We start from the raw sequence: 21,769 nt of genomic DNA, 5'->3' as shown, positions 1-21,769 counted from the left end.
TTGATTGATTTGGGACGATAAAATTAGGATAATTAGAGAAATACCTCTTATTATTTCCATTGTAATACTTTAATTTGTATCTACAATATAGAAATATGATTCTATTGCGATGTGATAACATATTTTAAATGCATAGCAGTGTCATATATATAATAATAATAATACTAGGCATTAGAAGGATAAATTTATGATTGACAGTAAGAAAATGGCCGATATCAACAATACTGACGTCACATGAGAAGACTCTATTTGAGATTTATCAGTTTATTTTTTTTTGTTTAAAATCAGTTTTGTTTTAACACGTGACATATATTTATCCATCAGGTTATTTTTAGTCTAAAAAAATATTTTATTTAATTATATTTTTATAATAATATCTCATACATTTTCCATAAGTATATGATCCTACAAAATATTTCATTATTTTAATAAATATATCATCACTTATTAAGAAAAATTGTCAAAAACACTTGGGATTCTGACATGCTCGTTTTCTTATTGCAAAAGTTATCTATGCCATAAAATCTTCATACTTGTTATAATCTTTTATATTTATTCAATCTTAAATAACGTTATTACATATTATATTAGTCTATAAATGATTGTTTTTCTATTTAATTGAATAAAAACTCGTTTAATTAAATGATTTAATAATGGAAGTTAAATAAATATTGATATTTTTTTTTCAAAATAAAACACTTATCTTTTTAATTTTTTATGAAGTTTGTTTGTTATAGTTTCATAGTTCAATCGATAGATACACTTCAAACCATGATTTGAATTGATTATCAAGGAGTGGTATAACTTATAAGCACCAAAGATTGTTTCTTACAAATAACTTCTTCTTGGTGATTGAAACATAATGAACGAGTATTACAATGATCTTGTCCTTATGGTATTTGATCATGAAATTAAAGAGGTATGATTAATTATTATATCAGTATATTCTCTATGTATATTCTTTAATAGGGTAAGAAGGTCAGCGGCAAGCTATCAGATAAGGAGAAGGTCAAATTAAATAACGGTGATGACTCTGAAATTCGAAAGAAAGAGGAACAACTTAATAAAATGAGGGAGGAAAAAAAACGTCAGGAAACCGAGGTTAAACGACGTGAAGAAGACATTCGAAATAAAGAATTCGAAATGAAGAAAAAAGAAATTGGGATTCTTCGTAAAAAAGAAGAAAAAAAAAAGTTAGTAGAGATCCAAAAACTCGAGAGCCTACGAGAAGAAGAAAGTAAAAAGATTCAAGAGGAATTTGCCATGAGGCAAAGGCTATTACAAGAACAACATGCAAAAGAGATTAAGATGCTTAAACAAAGAGAAAAAGAGGTGGATGTCTTACAAAAACACACATCCTCAAGTAAAGAAGTACAGACTGAGAATATTTCTACAGAAAATAAAATAAAGAAGCTCCAGGAATTGTATTTAAAGAAATTAACACAACAGCAAATTGATCAGAGTCGATTAGCAGGTGAGCAGTTTGCAACTGAAGAGAAGCAAGAAAAACTGTTTAAAAATTTAAGACATATAGACAACCCACATATTCTAGACCGCAATAAAAGTAATAGTTGCTATAAAAATCAAGAAGTAATCGTCGAGACTTATGAACAACAGTCAGATATGTGTGAAGTAGATGTTGAAGAGCCAAATAAGAATATAACTACAGAAACTTATATGAGAAATGTCTTTTCAAATACAGATGACCCTCGTAGAAGCATCTTGAAATATCGGAACAAGGGAAATCAGACGGATTTTTCAATACAAAAAGAAGGGCGCAACATTTCTTCATACCTTCCTAATATCGAAAGTGGAAATGTAAGAAGTAAGAGACAAATATTTTTAGAAAAATCGACGGCCAAACAAAATACGCAAAATGAACCAAGTGAGCATGTTGGAGAATGGATCAAGTCTATGAGTACATCTGAGGAAAACAGGCATTTTAAAGATGCCATGACTCAAACAAATGAAACCAGACCTTTCAATATGGTCAACGCCATGTCTGAAAGTGCGTTATTTAATTACATGGCATCAAAAACACACAGTAGACGACATTCAGATGACATTTACAGTCAACCTGAAAGACCAAATTTTAAAAATACGTCTTTACCTCTACCAACTCCATCCCGAAACAATAACGCAGAAGGTTGGAAAATGTACATGCCGACTACATCTTTTAAAGATGAGAGTTTAGATAATAAAAACACACAAAATATAGTCTTGGATCATTTTGTTGAAGAGAAAAAGAAGCATCAAAGTAGATCGTTATCAAGAATAAAAAACATTGACTATCAAAATTACAACACTACAGAAGTAACTATAGATAGAGGAACTCCCATATCCACGTTGAAGATATCCGCTCCAATGTATTCGCCTCTCATCATAAATGTTCCAGATGTTATTTCGTTGTCTAAAGGTAATCCATCAACCCATAACTCTATATATTTTGATCAAAAGGGTCCAAATCCCTTAGTCGTACCAGAAATGAAGTTGAAGAGCCCATATACAAAATATCATACAAACTCAACTCCTCGTGATAGTTTAATAAAGAAAGATCAATATCAGCGTTATTATGATAATAGAAACAGCTCATCCCACAATATTTCTAGAATTAATCAAACCAGTAAATCAAATCGGAAGGAAGACTTTAAATATGAGGAAGAACACACAATAACAGAGGTCACTGAAGAAGATTCCAATTCAGAAAACTCGTTTGAAAGTAAAACAGAAGGGCAAGATGAGCAGGATTTGGATGAAGAAGACGAGCATGAACTAAATGCATGTGCAAATAATCAACATTCTCCGAATACAAATGATGAAAAAACTTACTTTATTCCAGAGCAACCATCACGACCAGCACCTCGACGAATCAGTCATCTTAAAACTATGGACTCTTAAAATACATTTTTGTCATGTATCGTCTATGAATTTTTATTTGATCATATTATTTTCTATCGATTGATGCAAATTTACTTTGAGTTTTATAAAAGCTAAAGATGCAATGAATATTATTATAAAATAACTTCTGAAAACTATTAGTTTAAGCGTAGTCTAAAACGTATTGGTAAGTTTTGATGAGATTCTTCAAAAATAGCGTTTAATCAAAGGTTTGAATGTAAAGTTGTATTAAAAATAGAACTGAGGAAATAGTCAAACGACCGAGGTAGGAAAAAAATTCAATTAAAAGTTATTAGTAGTATTGGCTAATGAATTACGACTTTTACTAAGGGGACATTTATAAACCACGTGGCAAATTATGGGAAATTTCGCTTAAAACTAAGTCTATCCCTGTTGGAGTTTTTAGGGCCAATGTTATTTGAACAAAGTTAGGCAATAAGAAAATCGTTGGATAAACACAGCAATAACCAGACCTGAATATTATACGTCTTCAAAAGCGTGAGGGCCTTTTTGAATTTGGCAATCCTTATAAAAATTATAAAACTATGAGCTGTCATGATTATTTTTTTTCATTCTTGTGGAGAAAACATATCACAATTCATACTTATTAATCATATTTAAATAAGTAACATATAACTACGAATTACATATTGATTATTTTAATAAGTTTTAGAAACGTGTAAAGTGAATTCGTGATGCAGTTTGAGACAAAGTATTGACTTTAGATTTGGGTTTGAAAGTACAATAATTCATAACGTTTCTTGTTTTAATAAATAAAGTTGTGTAAAATCATTAAATAATAAAATTGGAACTGTAGAACCTGAAGGTAAATACATCAGCCATTTCCCCCTATTTCTGGAAAAGCAGAACACATTGCAATAGAATTATTTCCTTTATCTGGAAGTCTTCATTAGCATTGGATATGATGGAACTGCAGTAAATACGTTGCTGATATTTTTAAAACAAAACTTGTAATCATTGGATAAGTTAATGAGATAAGGAAGACCCAAAAAATAGCTATCTAAGGGAACAGCCAACACTGCAATTATGGAAAGCTGTCGAGTGTCTTTGGTTCCGTCTATTACATAGTTTTGAAATAAAATAATATTAATTAATTTTATATATGTTTTTATTTTAAACAAATTATAGTTTCTTGAATGGAAAAATAACTAATATTGGACTTGTATGCACAATGAAAAGTGTCTTTTAATAAACGTAATTCAAAAATTTATTTGCATATATATATATAAAAGGTACATTATATGGAAAGAAAAATGTATTTCAACATTATTAATTGCATTATTAATGAAAAAGTAAAATTTCTTAGGAATTTATAACTCTTTACCATAAGACATACACTATAAAATAGTACAAATATGCATATATTACAAAACTATACATACATACGTCAAGGAACACGACCACACAAAGGGGTATATGTGCTACTAAGAAGAAATTGATCTCCAGTCCTACTTGATTATATAGTTATTCTCAATAATTTGTTTCATTTTTTTACATTTCATCAATTTAAGAATACAAAGATCTTCATCCTCTGCATGCATGGCATGGTATGTCTCGTATGAGAGCGATTGACATCTGTTAATAAGGTGGGTTGCGCTTCGAGGTTATTCCATGCAAATATTCACCATTACACTTGTATTTTTCCATTTGCTCAGATCGTCCACAAATGGCACATGACTTGTGTAGGCTTGAACAAGTAAGTTCATGTTTTGCAAAGTAGTAGGTAAAATAGGTTTGTCGGTTAGCGTCTGCATTCTGATTAGCGTAGCTGAGTGCCGACACATATGTTGTATTCACTCAAAAATTAAAACAATAATATTAATATAACAGCGTGAAGTGAGAATTTATCAGGGTGGTGAATAATATATAACTCTCTTTAATGTAATGGTCTGGTCAGTGATCTGGACTCTTAAGGCAAGATCCAAGGAACAAGTGTTTCACTCGGTGGATCTCATCTCCTTTAATGGAAAGATCGTTCATTGTGCAGGTACTTCTTCATATCAAGGTGACTTGTGACTTCTGATCTCGTTAATAATTGTTCCTTTACATAAATTCCTTCAAGGCTTCCACGGAATCAACGTATATATTTATAAGAACTATGGAATTCCATAAAGCGACAAAATATTCTACTGAGATACACAGTGAGGAGCAGAGAGAGAGTTCTCATCCTCCACCCCGAGCTCCATCTGTAAAATTATTGAAAGTCAACTCTGCTTCGTCTCCTACTCTAAGAAAACTATTCCATAAATAAGAGTGCTTCAGTTTCCTGTATTTACATAACGCAGAAATCACTCAAACCTATCACATTTATATCAATTCCATTTATAAGTTGGACTTCGTGATATAAAATACGGTCTATACGGATAATTAACTAAGCTGGACACTCCGAGCTCACGCCTGATTGCTTTATTACTACTGAGTCACTTGACATTGGAAAATAAGTGGAACATGATTCCAGACTGGTAAAGATAATGTGCTTCTCTTTTCTCGATATTTTGGTCAGTAAAGCATATTCTATTCTGCTATTATTACCTATAAATAGTTATTCGGAGCTGTTAAGTGATTATGTGTTTTACAAAATATATAACAAACCTCTTAACTTCTATAGACTTATGTTGAAATATCTTAATGTCATTGAAATTCCCAAAGTTATTGAGTCGGGAATCCTTTTCTAAAGAGGCAAATTGCTGTTACCATATTGGCATATTACTCCTACAAATATATAGGATCTCAACACGAATAAATAAATTATTAAATGTTTTCTAAACTAGATAATTATAAGTTGTTTTACTGAAAACAATAGTTAAAATGTAACAATGTAATAGTACAATTGTTTTAGTATTGATTGAAAAAATAATAAAGTGTCAATGATATTCTTCAAAATTTTACATTCCAAATTTATGAGTTCTCCGCTAATTAATTTTTTTATCTTATTGATTAATTTGGTTTTATTTTGGACATGCAAATTCTATTTTGTTATTGCAATTGTTGTCAGGGGAGTAGAAATTTCAAAATCCTTCCTATTATTAGTTGTAGAACTATTATTGGTCTATATTACAATCTATTGCAAGAAACATGAAAGTGGGAAATCTTTAGAAAATGTGATTTCCCGAATATTATTCAAATTTTTACTATAATTAAATATATATCTCTTTCTGGAGAGATGAGTAAAAATCCTATGGATTATGGTTATGGATTTTTGAATTTTTAAGACTAGTCATGGATTTTTGAATTTTAAAGACTATTCATGGATTTTTGAAATTTTTTGTCCTAATTGTTTAATATTTTAAAATAATTTTGCAAAATTTAATTTTGTGTGAATGGCTGTGGATTTTTGACTTTAAAAAAAAAAACATTATCTAAAAACCAATCCCCCTCCTAAAATATAATCCTGCAAACGCCCCTGTAAAAACGCTTTTGCAAAAAAATGGAATAATCATTGAAGATCCCTTCAATGATTATTCCATGCACTTTTATCCTCATATATATATTCATTGTAATGTCGGTATTAAATCCCTTTATGCATAGAAGCAAAATTTCATATTTTGTAATAGACATGTAAATTTCAAACAAACATATTGCAAAATATTACATGAAATGCATATGACAGATTTCCCACTTAGTGAAAGAACTCATGTACGTACTTAAATAGTGTTGAGACACTTGGTCCCAGACCGATTCTTTTATCCGATTCGGTCTTAACACTAGAAACGCTGTTACGATAATTGACAAAGTTTTTAATATTCTATCCTTAATATTTCGGTTCTATGTTTTTTTTTTGTGTTGCATTCCATTGACTTGTAATTATTTGAAGATCTGTTGATATTTGAAATATTGAAAAAAAAATAATTATGCACCCCCATTCCCAAAAAAGGTTAAAACTACTGGAAGTCCGGCTGACGTCAATCGAAGTAAAGTAATTATCATTCTATTTACAAATCAATGGGTAAGAGGAATAAAGAAAAATGTATCGAAAATGTCCATGTATACATAAAAACTGGAGATATTATTAAAACTACGTGGAACAGATGCAAATTGTCGCCATACACTTTCCACAGTCTAGTCGCTGACATTTTGTGCATAGTTACGATAAAGTTTGTATATTGACTTTGTCGGTTCCGGTGCTAGTAGTTCAACAGCCGAAACTGCCGAAACCTTTAGACTGATAAGGCCACAACTAGGCTTAGTATCTATTTAGCATGTCTGTTCCATTTAAATGGCATAAAATACACGCAGGTGCACAAGATTTTTGTTCCTATTGAAAGTGCAAGATGAGCAACTGACGTGGTGGTGTCACATTCGTATCTTACTTACTCTCCACTAGTGTGTGTTTGCACACATTGACCTCATTTCCTAGTGAAATGAGATGAGGCCAGGGAAAATTGCAAATGTTTAAAAGAACTACGCTTTATTAATAAAGTTACATCTTCAGTGAAAGAAATGGCGTTTATTTTTTTTCATTATTATTTACCCTAATTGATCAAATAGAGTTGCAATACCTCCATCTGACCTAGGCATTGCTTTTCAGGTCAATATACATACATTTAGTATTTTTCATTTCTTAGGAACGACTTAGTATCGAACCTGCGCACGATTAAAGAGAATACGTTTTCCCAAGCGCATATTTTCCATTGAGCTTAAGTATTTAAAAAATAACCAAATCAACATGTTGGCTAGTGTTTGTCGGTCCTTATTTTGGATCGAGGACCGCCGTCCAGTCCGGCCCCATTATGTCCAGTCCCACTTGTCGGTCATTAAGGAAGGTGAAATCGATCCCTTCGTGGCATCAATGATTAACACTAATGGTAGCCCTGACAATTTGAACAATGTTTTTGAGATGAGCAGCTTAGCAAACATTACGTTTCATTATATCAGCAACAAACAGTTGTGGCCAGGGGGAGTAGATAATAACCTAGGACATTGCCAAGAATTACTATTATTGCGATCCTTAATTCTACTCCTGGTAACTTGTGTCACCCACCCAAAAAATTATCAGTTTTACCATATGTCTTTCATTAGCAAATCCACTAGTGAATACTTAATATTTAGATGTTCCATGTTCTTAATTGATGAAATACTTGATAAAGCTAAATTGAACTTCATGAAAGGCAATCTTATCTGCGTCGACGCCTGTCAGATTGACAGCTTATCCTTTCCAATAAACCACAAAAACTTTTCCCCATATTTTAATATATAGTATTGTCAAACATAAATAAAGTAGGTTCAAAAACCTGGCAAATTTGTGCAGATTCCTTTATTTTAAGCCTTAAGATTAAAAAGCTCATCAAATGGCGGATTCATATTACATATTATTTTTAACATTGCTCAAGGATATAGTTTGGGAATATTAGTCATATAAATTACAATGATTTACTCATAAATTGTAGTATGAATAATTAAATATTCTAATAATAAGGAGTAAATAATCAAATAGACATATCCATAGTAAGTTAACCTGAAAATATTAATTAAAATAATTAAAGATTGTAAGGTAATTAAAGATAATTTTACTTACATAGTCTACAAGTTAATTTACATCCTTCTGTAACGGCATCAAGCTCTCCACAAAGATCCTTCATGTCAGGACAATTTCTATACATGTCATAGCATTCTAAAGACAAGAAAGGGATTCAAAAATTATAATAAAAAGTGAATAGTTTCAAATAAATAAAAATAACCAACCAGTGCATTCGCCGCAAGAAACTTTACAGCCATCTTTGATTAATTGGTTAGTCTTGCATTGATTTTTGTATAATGGACACTCTCTATAAATATCCTTACATTCTATTTGATATAATGAATTTAGTTTTTTCGTTCAATGACTACAAAATAACTACCTACCAACACTTGGCTTTCTCGTCGTTTTTTTCTGGGTCCTCGTTACAGTCATAACGCATTTTGACTTTAAGTGCATCTAAGTTTGTCATCCCTTTTCTATTACCGATAACAATACCAGTGGGTACAGGTCTAAGGACCCTCATTGTATCTTGGCCGGTGGTTGTAAAACTAAAAATTCAACAAATATAACTTTATACTAAAGGATTTGCTATAATTTAAATAATTACTCATCTAATCCATAGTGCATAATAGATCCATAGTCATACTCCAATCCAAACGTACGCGTCTTGAACCCCGAGTAGCAATTATCAAATGAAGTTTGTGTCGACCTGGGATCACATACTGGAGGACGTTCTCTTGCATTAATATCAATGGCTCTAAAATAATTAGAGATAGAATCCCGTTTAATTCTTGACCAATAAATTTGAACAAATTGATCTCGATCAGGTCTTGTTTGTTCGTGAGCAAATCCTAAAATATGGAGCATTTCGTGGGCAGCAATACCCATGATCTGAAAAGAAGGATACGTATGTAAGTGCAGAAAACTGCCTTTCTAATAAAATGCTAACTCACCATGCATGTGCTACGTCCGTTACTCCTTTGTAAATTCAAAACATGCATTCCACGGTTAGGGTTATATCCCAAGACTGCAAAGCATCCATCTTCTCTGGGGTTGATAAGGACAAAACTCTTTTGTCCTGAGCGTGGGACCCATTTCACGCACGTTTTACTCTCTATTTCTCTCATTGCGGATTTAATCACATCCAAGTCGGAACTGCTGTACCCAGAACTGATTTCGTAGGGAACTTCGTTGTTGGGCCACTTTGCCCCTGCTATAAAATTCCTTGAAGCCATTTCCTGTCTGTGAAATTTATCGTAAACGATGCGACATTCAGCATGCTTGACTGAAGACAAATAGGTTATACTAGAATGGATTTATACTTATTTCATTTACTTACCGCTTGAATAGACATCATGGAAAGTGAGGAGTAGAGTAGCAATGATTGTTAGTAACATCATTTCGCAATGCTCAGCTGTGGACTTGCGCTGTAATATCTGATTTGTATACATTTATTTATATTCGTTTTTTGTATCACATGTGGTTTGTAAAAGATGAGTGGATTTTTTTTTTTTTTTTTAAGTTTTGTTTGTTTTAGGATTATTCATGCTAAAAAAAAATTATGTCGTGCACGAGAAAAAGAAGAACAATTATATACACAAATCAGAGAAAGGAGACATTTCCAGTTTAGTTTTGACTGCAATTACATTCAATGGAGATTTTAAATCCGGAAAATTTAAGAATAATGTATTTGACAATTCATTTTCATAAGAAATGACTCGAGCCAAACACTTGTAGCTTCAACAAAAGCCTCCAACAGGCCCCTAAAACACGCATTAGCCTGGATGAATATCTCCTTATCCATGTCGGCAAATGCCTTAGAATGGGAGCCTGCTCCGAATCGTTATCTGTAATTTTTATTGTTAGTTAACAAACTATTTTCTGAGAGTTGCTGTACTTTTGCAAGGGTTTTTGATTATTCTTGTTTTTGCTGTTATGTATAATAGTTTAAAGAAAATATTAACTTATGTAGCTTTGTATATAAGAATCAGTAAAAAGTACGCTTTTGTTCATTTGAGAAGAAAATAAGATCATTTAATGTCTGTACAATATATCTTTCATTTTCAAAGATATTCATTTCTTAAAAGTATAGTTCATGAGCAATATTAATTAGTTCCTTTTTAAACTTTCATTGATGACCTGGGAAATTTATAAGAAATTGCTTCCAATTGATTAGAAATATATTTTAATAAAGAACATTTTTAAATTGTTGCGTAAACATTTTTCAGAATAAATGCAAATTTTGTTTATTATTCATTGAATGCATATAATGCAGAAAACTCCCAAAGCAGCACTTATGAAGTATCTCAAGTCTCAATAACCTCTCCAGTATTAATTATTGCAACCATCATCAATGCTTTGTGTAGTGTATTGCGAACACTACCCAACAGAAGGAAATAACGGACCGGAGCCAAAGCCAATAAGAGTACCTTTAGATTCGGGGTACAATCATGCACTAATATATTTATTCTTTAAGGGATTAAAACTAAAAAGGCCGTACATAGCCAAAACTACTAAAATCTATAAACATGTTACACGTAAAATCTAATTAATAAAAAGGTACTATCTATTTAAAACAAAATCCCTACATCATTAGATAAAAGCACACATAAAAGACAATACATAACACTTTGTTCTTCCTACATCTTCAAATGAACTCTGCTATTCTATCCAGATTTGGTGAAGTCTCTCACATTATTCTTTTGTGACTTGATGAGGTTGAAGTTGGATGGTAGGTATTTACCATCATGTTCAAGATCCCTAATCCAAAAGACACTCATTTAGTTGCAAGACGGTGAGTTACTGCAACTAGATCCATCCAAGCGAATTTTCTCCCCAGGAGTAGGGATGAAAGAATGTAAATAGTTGCTACCAGTTGGTGTGGTTCATATATTGATAAAAAGAGTTAATTCAACTTAAAAACTGAAAATTAGATGGTCTGAGTTGTATCCTACTAAATTTTTTACTAGTGCTATGTTAGGACTTGATAAAAAACTAATACTGACAAAAAAAAATCGGTCGAAAACTTGAGGTTAGACCCACCAAAAAAATGAAAAATTTCAGCCTCCTAGGTCCAACGGTGTGGGCACCTATAAAGGACACCCACATGGACAGAAACTCTATTTTTGATATCATCAATCAAAACTACAAAAATTCTTTTTACCTCAATATAGGTATGTTACAAAAAATTTAAGTTATCTTTTTTTCATTTTAAAACTGTTTTCCTAAATACATTTTGATACCGTAATCATGTTCTATAATCTATGATCTAATAAGGTAGGATATTTCAATAATATAACAGACAACTATCTTAAACATTACGGAGAATTAAATGAATTTTTCAGGAATTACAGAATCAGTAGCGTGCAGAACATATTATTTTTAAATACCTTCAATTAAATGTTATAATATGAAATTTGAGTATATGAATATTTTCTTACTTTCTCCAGACAATTTATTATAGTTATTGAAAAAAAATTAGGTTAGAAATGAATAGAAAGTACTTTCATATTGTGCAATATTTTCCTCTCCGTAAATCGGCATTTTGGAACATTCTCACTTAATATACATATAATTATTTATAATTTATCATCATAATATAAAAAACACGATATGTCTAGGCGCCTTTACATTAAATTTAGTTATGTCCCAGTGCCTGAAACTCTGGGTTGGGTTGAAGAAAACTAGGGCAGACAGTCTGTTGCTCAATACCCTTGGAATGGTAACAGGCATCCAAGCGGGTTTTTTATTATCTGTAATAGCTCTTAGACACGCTTATATTCCATTTTAAGGTACTAGGTAAGAATTAATAAGGGGAGTCAGAATAGTTTCAATTACTACGTTATCTATTTGTATTTTATAAAACATTCTGTCAAATCATTTTTGATAATATTTATTTTCAACAGCTAAAGCACGTGCATCCGTACTCCAACACATGGGAGCAATTGAATGTTATTGTAGAATCTCGCCCCAAGAATAAAAACTACTTTTACAGCCTGATTTTACAAAACAAGATCTATTGCCCCATCCTGGATTTAGAAGATTCTTTAATCGATCCAAAAACAAATGCCTCACGCAGATTAAGGATTTTTTTTATTTTTTTACTAAAAAATCATAATTAGTTGAATTTTTTTGAAGATAATTAATTTTCTGTCAATAAATATATAATTTGGATTTTTTTTTTTTGTGAAAAAATTTAAACTTAAAGCTCAATTTTTGTAAAATTTTATGTTTGTAAATTTTTGTAGATTTTTGACTTTTTTCAAAAACATTTATATTTTTAAAATTATTTTTCCAAAAATTTTATATTTGAAGTTTTATTTTGGTTGAATAGCATTGGATTTTTGAATTGTTAAGACTATGTAGTTATGGATTTTTAAATTTTTAAGACTACATAATTATGGATTTTTGAAATATTTTGTCCTAATTATTTAATATTTTCAATTAATTTTGAAAAAAATAATTTTGTCTGAATTGTATTGGATTTTTAACTTGAAAAAAAGAAAATCCAAAAATCCCTTCAATGATTATTCCATGCACTTTTATCCTCATATATATATATATATATATTCATCGTAATGTCGGTATTAAATCCCTTTATGCATAGAAGCAAAATTTCATATTTTCGCATTATGTCCAGTCCCACTTGTCGGTCATTAAGGAAGGTGAAATCGATCCCTTCGTGACATCAATGATTAACACTAATAGTAGCCCTGACAATTTGAAGAATGTTTTTGAGATGATCATCTTAGCCAACATTACGTTTCATTATATGAGCAACAAACAGTTGTGGCCAGGGGGAGTAGATAATAACCTAGGACATTGCCAAGAATTACTATTATTGCGATCCTTAATTCTACTCCTGGTCGAACAAGGACCTAAACTTGTGTCACCCACCCAAAAAATTATCAGTATTACCATACGTCTTTCATTAGCAAATCCACTAGTGAATACTAAATATTTAGATGTTCCATGCTCTTAATTGATGAACTACTTGATAAAGCTAAATTGAACTTCATCAAAGGCAATCTTATCTGCGTCGACGCCTGTCAGATTGACAGCCCTGAACCAGACGTATCCTAGGATACACAATATAGATATACGTTATACAGGTACTTGATGTCATATCATGCGAGGAGATATTCACCAATCATCGATCTCGTTGAGCTATAAATATTCGCCATCGCCCAATCAGTGGAGGCTCTTCTGAAGCAGGACTAATTGTTGAGAAAGATTATCATTCGATTAGATTCCCAGAAAGAAAATTAAAATCAAATGTAAATAGAGAGAGGATCAAAAATAAAAATATTGACGTCAACTTCTTCTCCACATCATTATATATCTATGTTCACAACAGGTAGAGCCAGCTGCTTCAAATCATGTCAGAGTAAATTCAGGACTACAGTTGAAAGGAAAATATATATTAGATCCTTTCCAATTTATACCAAAAATACATCTCCCCATATTTTAATATATAGTATTGTCAAACATAAATAAAGTAGGTTCAAAAACCTGGCAAATTTGTGCAGATTCCTTTATTGTAAGCCTTAATATTAAAAAGTTCATCAAATGGCGGATTCATAGTACATATTATTTTTAACATTGCTCAAGGATATAGTTTGAAAATATTACTCATATAAATTACAATGATTTACACATAAATTGTAGTATGAATAATTAAATATTCTAATAATAAGGAGTAAATAATCAAATAGACATATCCATAGTAAGTTAGCCTGAAAATATTAATTAAAATAATTAAAGATTGTAAGGTAATTAAAGATAATTTTACTTACATAGTCTACAAGTTAATTTACATCCTTTTGTAATGGCATCAAGCTCTCCACAAAGATGTTTCATGTCAGGACAATTTCTATACATGTCATAGCATTCTAAAGACAAGAAAGGGATTCAAAAATTATAATAAAAAGTGAATAGTTTCAAATAAATAAAAATAACCAACCAGTGCATTCGCCGCAAGAAACTTTACAGCCATCTTTGATAAATTGGTTAGTCTTGCATTGATTTTTGTATAATGGACACTCTCTATAAATATCCTTACATTCTATTTGATATAATGAATTTAGTTTTTTCGTTCAATGACTACAAAATAACTACCTACCAACACTTGGCTTTCTCGTCGTTTTTTTTTCTGGGTCCTCGTTACAGTCATAACGCATTTTTACTTTAAGTGCATCTAAGTTTGTCATCCCTTTTCTATTACCGATAACAATACCAGTGGGTACAGGTCTAAGGACCCTCATTGTATCTTGGCCGGTGGTTGTAAAACTAAAAATTCAACAAATATAACTTTATACTAAAGGATTTGCTATAATTTAAATAATTACTCATCTAATCCATAGTGCATAATAGATCCATAGTCATACTCCAATCCAAACGTACGCGTCTTGAACCCCGAGTAGCAATTATCAAATGAAGTTTGTGTCGACCTGGGATCACATACTGGAGGACGTTCTCTTGCATTAATATCAATGGCTCTAAAATAATTAGAGATAGAATCCCGTTTAATTCTTGACCAATAAATTTGAACAAATTGATCTCGATCAGGTCTTGTTTGTTCGTGAGCAAATCCTAAAATATGGAGCATTTCGTGGGCAGCAATACCCATGATCTGAAAAGAAGGATACGTATGTAAGTGCAGAAAACTGCCTTTCTAATAAAATGCTAACTCACCATGCATGTGCTACGTCCGTTACTCCTTTGTAAATTCAAAACATGCATTCCACGGTTAGGGTTATATCCCAAGACTGCAAAGCATCCATCTTCTCTGGGGTTGATAAGGACAAAACTCTTTTGTCCTGAGCGTGGGACCCATTTCACGCACGTTTTACTCTCTATTTCTCTCATTGCGGATTTAATCACATCCAAGTCGGAACTGCTGTACCCAGAACTGATTTCGTAGGGAACTTCGTTGTTGGGCCACTTTGCCCCTGCTATAAAATTCCTTGAAGCCATTTCCTGTCTGTGAAATTTATCGTAAACGATGCGACATTCAGCATGCTTGACTGAAGACAAATAGGTTATACTAGAATGGATTTATACTTATTTCATTTACTTACCGCTTGAATAGACATCATGGAAAGTGAGGAGTAGAGTAGCAATGATTGTTAGTAACATCATTTCGCAATGCTCAGCTGTGGACTTGCGCTGTAATATCTGATTTGTATACATTTATTTATATTCGTTTTTTTGTATCACATGTGGTTTGTAAAAGATGAGTGGATTTTTTTTTTAAGTTTTGTTTGTTTTAGGATTACTCATGCTAAAAAAAAATTATGTCGTGCACGAGAAAAAGAAGAACAATTATATACACAAATCAGAGAAAGGAGACATTTCCAGTTTAGTTTTGACTGCAATTACATTCAATGGAGATTTTAAATCCGGAAAATTTAAGAATAATGTATTTGACAATTCATTTTCATAAGAAATGACTCGAGCCAAACACTTGTAGCTTCAACAAAAGCCTCCAACAGGCCCCTAAAACACGCATTAGCCTGGATGAATATCTCCTTATCCATGTCGGCAAATGCCTTAGAATGGGAGCCTGCTCCGAATCGTTATCTGTAATTTTTATTGTTAGTTAACAAACTATTTTCTGAGAGTTGCTGTACTTTTGCAAGGGTTTTTGATTATTCTTGTTTTTGCTGTTATGTATAATAGTTTAAAGAAAATATTAACTTATGTAGCTTTGTATATAAGAATCAGTAAAAAGTACGCTTTTGTTCATTTGAGAAGAAAATAAGATCATTTAATGTCTGTACAATATATCTTTCATTTTCAAAGATATTCATTTCTTAAAAGTATAGTTCATGAGCAATATTAATTAGTTCCTTTTTAAACTTTCATTGATGACCTGGGAAATTTATAAGAAATTGCTTCCAATTGATTAGAAATATATTTTAATAAAGAACATTTTTAAATTGTTGCGTAAACATTTTTCAGAATAAATGCAAATTTTGTTTATTATTCATTGAATGCATATAATGCAGAAAACTCCCAAAGCAGCACTTATGAAGTATCTCAAGTCTCAATAACCTCTCCAGTATTAATTATTGCAACCATCACCAATGCTTTGTGTAGTGTATTGCGAACACTACCCAACAGAAGGAAATAACGGACCGGAGCCAAAGCCAATAAGAGTACCTTTAGATTCGGGGTACAATCATGCACTAATATATTTATTCTTTAAGGGATTAAAACTAAAAAGGCCGTACATAGCCAAAACTACTAAAATCTATAAACATGTTACACGTAAAATCTAATTAATAAAAAGGTACTATCTATTTAAAACAAAATCCCTACATCATTAGATAAAAGCACACATAAAAGACAATACATAACACTTTGTTCTTCCTACATCTTCAAATGAACTCTGCTATTCTATCCAGATTTGGTGAAGTCTCTCACATTATTCTTTTTGTGACTTGATGAGGTTGAAGTTGGATGGTAGGTATTTACCATCATGTTCAAGATCCCTAATCCAAAAGACACTCATTTAGTTGCAAGACGGTGAGTTACTGCAACTAGATCCATCCAAGCGAATTTTCTCCCCAGGAGTAGGGATGAAAGAATGTAAATAGTTGCTACCAGTTGGTGTGGTTCATATATTGGATAAAAAGAGTTAATTCAACTTAAAAACTGAAAATTAGATGGTCTGAGTTGTATCCTACTAAATTCTTTACTAGTGCTATGTTAGGACTTGATAAAAACTAATACTGACAAAAAAATCGGTCGAAAACTTGAGGTTAGACCCACCAAAAAAATGAAAAATTTCAGCCTCCTAGGTCCAACGGTGTGGGCACCTATAAAGGACACCCACATGGACAGAAACTCTATTTTTTGATATCATCAATCAAAACTACAAAAATTCTTTTTTACCTCAATATAGGTATGTTACAAAAAATTTAAGTTATCTTTTTTTCATTTTAAAACTGTTTTCCTAAATACATTTTGATACCGTAATCATGTTCTATAATCTATGATCTAATAAGGTAGGATATTTCAATAATATAACAGACAACTATCTTAAACATTACGGAGAATTAAATGAATTTTTCAGGAATTACAGAATCAGTAGCGTGCAGAACATATTATTTTTAAATACCTTCAATTAAATGTTATAATATGAAATTTGAGTATATGAATATTTTCTTACTTTCTCCAGACAATTTATTATAGTTATTGAAAAAAAATTAGGTTAGAAATGAATAGAAAGTACTTTCATATTGTGCAATATTTTCCTCTCCGTAAATCGGCATTTTGGAACATTCTCACTTAATATACATATAATTATTTATAATTTATCATCATAATATAAAAACACGATATGTCTAGGCGCCTTTACATTAAATTTAGTTATGTCCCAGTGCCTGAAACTCTGGGTTGGGTTGAAGAAAACTAGGGCAGACAGTCTGTTGCTCAATACCCTTGGAATGGTAACAGGCATCCAAGCGGGTTTTTTATTATCTGTAATAGCTCTTAGACACGCTTATATTCCATTTTAAGGTACTAGGTAAGAATTAATAAGGGGAGTCAGAATAGTTTCAATTACTACGTTATCTATTTGTATTTTATAAAACATTCTGTCAAATCATTTTTGATAATATTTATTTTCAACAGCTAAAGCACGTGCATCCGTACTCCAACACATGGGAGCAATTGAATGTTATTGTAGAATCTCGCCCCAAGAATAAAAACTACTTTTACAGCCTGATTTTACAAAACAAGATCTATTGCCCCATCCTGGATTTAGAAGATTCTTTAATCGATCCAAAAACAAATGCCTCACGCAGATTAAGGATTTTTTATTGTTTTTTACTAAAAAATCATAATTAGTTGAATTTTTTTGAAGATAATTAATTTCCTGTCAATAAATATATAATTTGGATTTTTTTTTTTTTGAAAAAAATTTAAACTTAAAGCTCAATTTTTGTAAAATTTTATGTTTGTAAATTTTTGTAGATTTTTGACTTTTTTTCAAAAACATTTATATTTTTAAAATTATTTTTCCAAAAATTTTATATTTGAAGTTTTATTTTGGTTGAATAGCATTGGATTTTTGAATTGTTAAGACTATGTAGTTATGGATTTTTAAATTTTTAAGACTACATAATTATGGATTTTTGAAATATTTTGTCCTAATTATTTAATATTTTCAATTAATTTTGAAAAAAATAATTTTGTCTGAATTGTATTGGATTTTTAACTTGAAAAAAGAAAATCCAAAAATCCCTTCAATGATTATTCCATGCACTTTTATCCTCATATATATATATATATATATTCATCGTAATGTCGGTATTAAATCCCTTTATGCATAGAAGCAAAATTTCATATTTTCGCATTATGTCCAGTCCCACTTGTCGGTCATTAAGGAAGGTGAAATCGATCCCTTCGTGACATCAATGATTAACACTAATAGTAGCCCTGACAATTTGAAGAATGTTTTTGAGATGATCATCTTAGCCAACATTACGTTTCATTATATGAGCAACAAACAGTTGTGGCCAGGGGGAGTAGATAATAACCTAGGACATTGCCAAGAATTACTATTATTGCGATCCTTAATTCTACTCCTGGTCGAACAAGGACCTAAACTTGTGTCACCCACCCAAAAAATTATCAGTATTACCATACGTCTTTCATTAGCAAATCCACTAGTGAATACTAAATATTTAGATGTTCCATGCTCTTAATTGATGAACTACTTGATAAAGCTAAATTGAACTTCATCAAAGGCAATCTTATCTGCGTCGACGCCTGTCAGATTGACAGCCCTGAACCAGACGTATCCTAGGATACACAATATAGATATACGTTATACAGGTACTTGATGTCATATCATGCGAGGAGATATTCACCAATCATCGATCTCGTTGAGCTATAAATATTCGCCATCGCCCAATCAGTGGAGGCTCTTCTGAAGCAGGACTAATTGTTGAGAAAGATTATCATTCGATTAGATTCCCAGAAAGAAAATTAAAATCAAATGTAAATAGAGAGAGGATCAAAAATAAAAATATTGACGTCAACTTCTTCTCCACATCATTATATATCTATGTTCACAACAGGTAGAGCCAGCTGCTTCAAATCATGTCAGAGTAAATTCAGGACTACAGTTGAAAGGAAAATATATATTAGATCCTTTCCAATTTATACCAAAAATACATCTCCCCATATTTTAATATATAGTATTGTCAAACATAAATAAAGTAGGTTCAAAAACCTGGCAAATTTGTGCAGATTCCTTTATTGTAAGCCTTAATATTAAAAAGTTCATCAAATGGCGGATTCATAGTACATATTATTTTTAACATTGCTCAAGGATATAGTTTGAAAATATTACTCATATAAATTACAATGATTTACACATAAATTGTAGTATGAATAATTAAATATTCTAATAATAAGGAGTAAATAATCAAATAGACATATCCATAGTAAGTTAGCCTGAAAATATTAATTAAAATAATTAAAGATTGTAAGGTAATTAAAGATAATTTTACTTACATAGTCTACAAGTTAATTTACATCCTTTTGTAATGGCATCAAGCTCTCCACAAAGATGTTTCATGTCAGGACAATTTCTATACATGTCATAGCATTCTAAAGACAAGAAAGGGATTCAAAAATTATAATAAAAAGTGAATAGTTTCAAATAAATAAAAATAACCAACCAGTGCATTCGCCGCAAGAAACTTTACAGCCATCTTTGATAAATTGGTTAGTCTTGCATTGATTTTTGTATAATGGACACTCTCTATAAATATCCTTACATTCTATTTGATATAATGAATTTAGTTTTTTCGTTCAATGACTACAAAATAACTACCTACCAACACTTGGCTTTCTCGTCGTTTTTTTTTCTGGGTCCTCGTTACAGTCATAACGCATTTTTACTTTAAGTGCATCTAAGTTTGTCATCCCTTTTCTATTACCGATAACAATACCAGTGGGTACAGGTCTAAGGACCCTCATTGTATCTTGGCCGGTGGTTGTAAAACTAAAAATTCAACAAATATAACTTTATACTAAAGGATTTGCTATAATTTAAATAATTACTCATCTAATCCATAGTGCATAATAGATCCATAGTCATACTCCAATCCAAACGTACGCGTCTTGAACCCCGAGTAGCAATTATCAAATGAAGTTTGTGTCGACCTGGGATCACATACTGGAGGACGTTCTCTTGCATTAATATCAATGGCTCTAAAATAATTAGAGATAGAATCCCGTTTAATTCTTGACCAATAAATTTGAACAAATTGATCTCGATCAGGTCTTGTTTGTTCGTGAGCAAATCCTAAAATATGGAGCATTTCGTGGGCAGCAATACCCATGATCTGAAAAGAAGGATACGTATGTAAGTGCAGAAAACTGCCTTTCTAATAAAATGCTAACTCACCATGCATGTGCTACGTCCGTTACTCCTTTGTAAATTCAAAACATGCATTCCACGGTTAGGGTTATATCCCAAGACTGCAAAGCATCCATCTTCTCTGGGGTTGATAAGGACAAAACTCTTTTGTCCTGAGCGTGGGACCCATTTCACGCACGTTTTACTCTCTATTTCTCTCATTGCGGATTTAATCACATCCAAGTCGGAACTGCTGTACCCAGAACTGATTTCGTAGGGAACTTCGTTGTTGGGCCACTTTGCCCCTGCTATAAAATTCCTTGAAGCCATTTCCTGTCTGTGAAATTTATCGTAAACGATGCGACATTCAGCATGCTTGACTGAAGACAAATAGGTTATACTAGAATGGATTTATACTTATTTCATTTACTTACCGCTTGAATAGACATCATGGAAAGTGAGGAGTAGAGTAGCAATGATTGTTAGTAACATCATTTCGCAATGCTCAGCTGTGGACTTGCGCTGTATAATCTGATTTGTATACATTTATTTATATTCGTTTTTTTGTATCACATGTGGTTTGTAAAAGATGAGTGGATTTTTTTTTTTTTTAAGTTTTGTTTGTTTTAGGATTACTCATGCTAAAAAAATTATGTCGTGCACGAGAAAAAGAAGAACAATTATATACACAAATCAGAGAAAGGAGACATTTCCAGTTTAGTTTTGACTGCAATTACATTCAATGGAGATTTTAAATCCGGAAAATTTAAGAATAATGTATTTGACAATTCATTTTCATAAGAAATGACTCGAGCCAAACACTTGTAGCTTCAACAAAAGCCTCCAACAGGCCCCTAAAACACGCATTAGCCTGGATGAATATCTCCTTATCCATGTCGGCAAATGCCTTAGAATGGGAGCCTGCTCCGAATCGTTATCTGTAATTTTTATTGTTAGTTAACAAACTATTTTCTGAGAGTTGCTGTACTTTTGCAAGGGTTTTTGATTATTCT

At 31.6% G+C, this 21,769-nt stretch overlaps 4 protein-coding genes across 7 annotated transcripts; 1 reads left to right on the top strand and 3 right to left on the bottom strand.

Moving 5' to 3' along the window:
• The first annotated feature begins 220 nt into the window (after nucleotides 1–220).
• On the top strand, nucleotides 221–3,006 carry LOC121124610 (uncharacterized). Of its 4 annotated transcripts, XM_040719771.2 has the most exons (4): nucleotides 287–324; nucleotides 724–919; nucleotides 970–2,416; nucleotides 2,474–3,006. In XM_040719771.2, exons 2-4 carry the CDS (start codon nucleotides 863–865, stop codon nucleotides 2,896–2,898), a joined length of 1,929 nt encoding a protein of 642 aa, XP_040575705.1. In that variant the 5' UTR covers nucleotides 287–324; nucleotides 724–862; the 3' UTR covers nucleotides 2,899–3,006. The 4 variants fall into 4 exon arrangements, with proteins under 4 accessions (XP_040575702.1, XP_040575705.1, XP_040575700.1 ...); XM_040719768.2 differs by having other exon boundaries at nucleotides 221–324; nucleotides 738–919; nucleotides 970–3,006; XM_040719766.2 differs by having other exon boundaries at nucleotides 970–3,006.
• Nucleotides 3,007–8,369: 5,363 nt separating this feature from the next.
• Nucleotides 8,370–9,802, bottom strand: LOC121124516 (hatching enzyme 1.2-like). Its single transcript, XM_040719680.2, is given in 8 exon segments — nucleotides 8,370–8,374; nucleotides 8,435–8,530; nucleotides 8,602–8,703; nucleotides 8,761–8,797; nucleotides 8,799–8,925; nucleotides 8,985–9,268; nucleotides 9,331–9,662; nucleotides 9,717–9,802. Coding segments are annotated over 8 exon segments (1,044 nt in total). The 5' UTR covers nucleotides 9,778–9,802.
• Nucleotides 9,803–13,896: 4,094 nt separating this feature from the next.
• LOC121124423 (hatching enzyme 1.2-like) lies at nucleotides 13,897–15,565 on the bottom strand. The gene is made up of 7 exons (XM_040719578.2): nucleotides 15,457–15,565; nucleotides 15,071–15,402; nucleotides 14,725–15,008; nucleotides 14,499–14,665; nucleotides 14,340–14,441; nucleotides 14,173–14,268; nucleotides 13,897–14,112 (listed from the first exon to the last, which is right to left on the bottom strand). Exons 1-7 carry the CDS (start codon nucleotides 15,515–15,517, stop codon nucleotides 14,108–14,110), a joined length of 1,047 nt encoding a protein of 348 aa, XP_040575512.1. The 5' UTR covers nucleotides 15,518–15,565; the 3' UTR covers nucleotides 13,897–14,107.
• Nucleotides 15,566–19,630: 4,065 nt separating this feature from the next.
• Nucleotides 19,631–21,339, bottom strand: LOC121124424 (astacin-like metalloprotease toxin 3). Its single transcript, XM_040719579.2, has 7 exons — nucleotides 21,191–21,339; nucleotides 20,805–21,136; nucleotides 20,459–20,742; nucleotides 20,233–20,399; nucleotides 20,074–20,175; nucleotides 19,907–20,002; nucleotides 19,631–19,846 (listed from the first exon to the last, which is right to left on the bottom strand). The coding sequence occupies exons 1-7, from the start codon at nucleotides 21,300–21,302 to the stop codon at nucleotides 19,842–19,844; spliced, it is 1,098 nt and encodes a 365-aa protein (XP_040575513.1). The 5' UTR covers nucleotides 21,303–21,339; the 3' UTR covers nucleotides 19,631–19,841.
• Nucleotides 21,340–21,769: the final 430 nt, after the last annotated feature.

Source organism: Lepeophtheirus salmonis, chromosome 9, assembly GCF_016086655.4.
Source record: "Lepeophtheirus salmonis chromosome 9, UVic_Lsal_1.4, whole genome shotgun sequence".
Classification (NCBI taxonomy): domain Eukaryota; kingdom Metazoa; phylum Arthropoda; class Copepoda; order Siphonostomatoida; family Caligidae; genus Lepeophtheirus; species Lepeophtheirus salmonis.
This window is presented reverse-complemented; position numbering and strand designations above follow the sequence as displayed.

Excerpts from the sequence above, each read along its gene's own strand:
- LOC121124610 (XM_040719768.2), top strand. The coding sequence starts at position 863 with ATGAACGAGTATTACAATGATCTTGTCCTTATGGTATTTGATCATGAA. Across the intron at positions 920-969 it reads TTGATCATGAAATTAAAGAG|GGTAAGAAGGTCAGCGGCAA; the intron begins GTATGATTAATT and ends ATTCTTTAATAG.
- LOC121124424 (XM_040719579.2), bottom strand. The coding sequence starts at position 21,302 with ATGTATACAAATCAGATTATACAGCGCAAGTCCACAGCTGAGCATTGC. Across the intron at positions 20,400-20,458 it reads ATGCACTATGGATTAGATGA|TTTTACAACCACCGGCCAAG; the intron begins GTAATTATTTAA and ends TTGAATTTTTAG. Across the intron at positions 20,003-20,073 it reads TTCTTGCGGCGAATGCACTG|AATGCTATGACATGTATAGA; the intron begins GTTGGTTATTTT and ends TCTTGTCTTTAG.
- LOC121124423 (XM_040719578.2), bottom strand. The coding sequence starts at position 15,517 with ATGATGTTACTAACAATCATTGCTACTCTACTCCTCACTTTCCATGAT. Across the intron at positions 15,009-15,070 it reads ACGGACGTAGCACATGCATG|ATCATGGGTATTGCTGCCCA; the intron begins GTGAGTTAGCAT and ends CCTTCTTTTCAG. Across the intron at positions 14,442-14,498 it reads GACGAGAAAGCCAAGTGTTG|AATGTAAGGATATTTATAGA; the intron begins GTAGGTAGTTAT and ends TATATCAAATAG.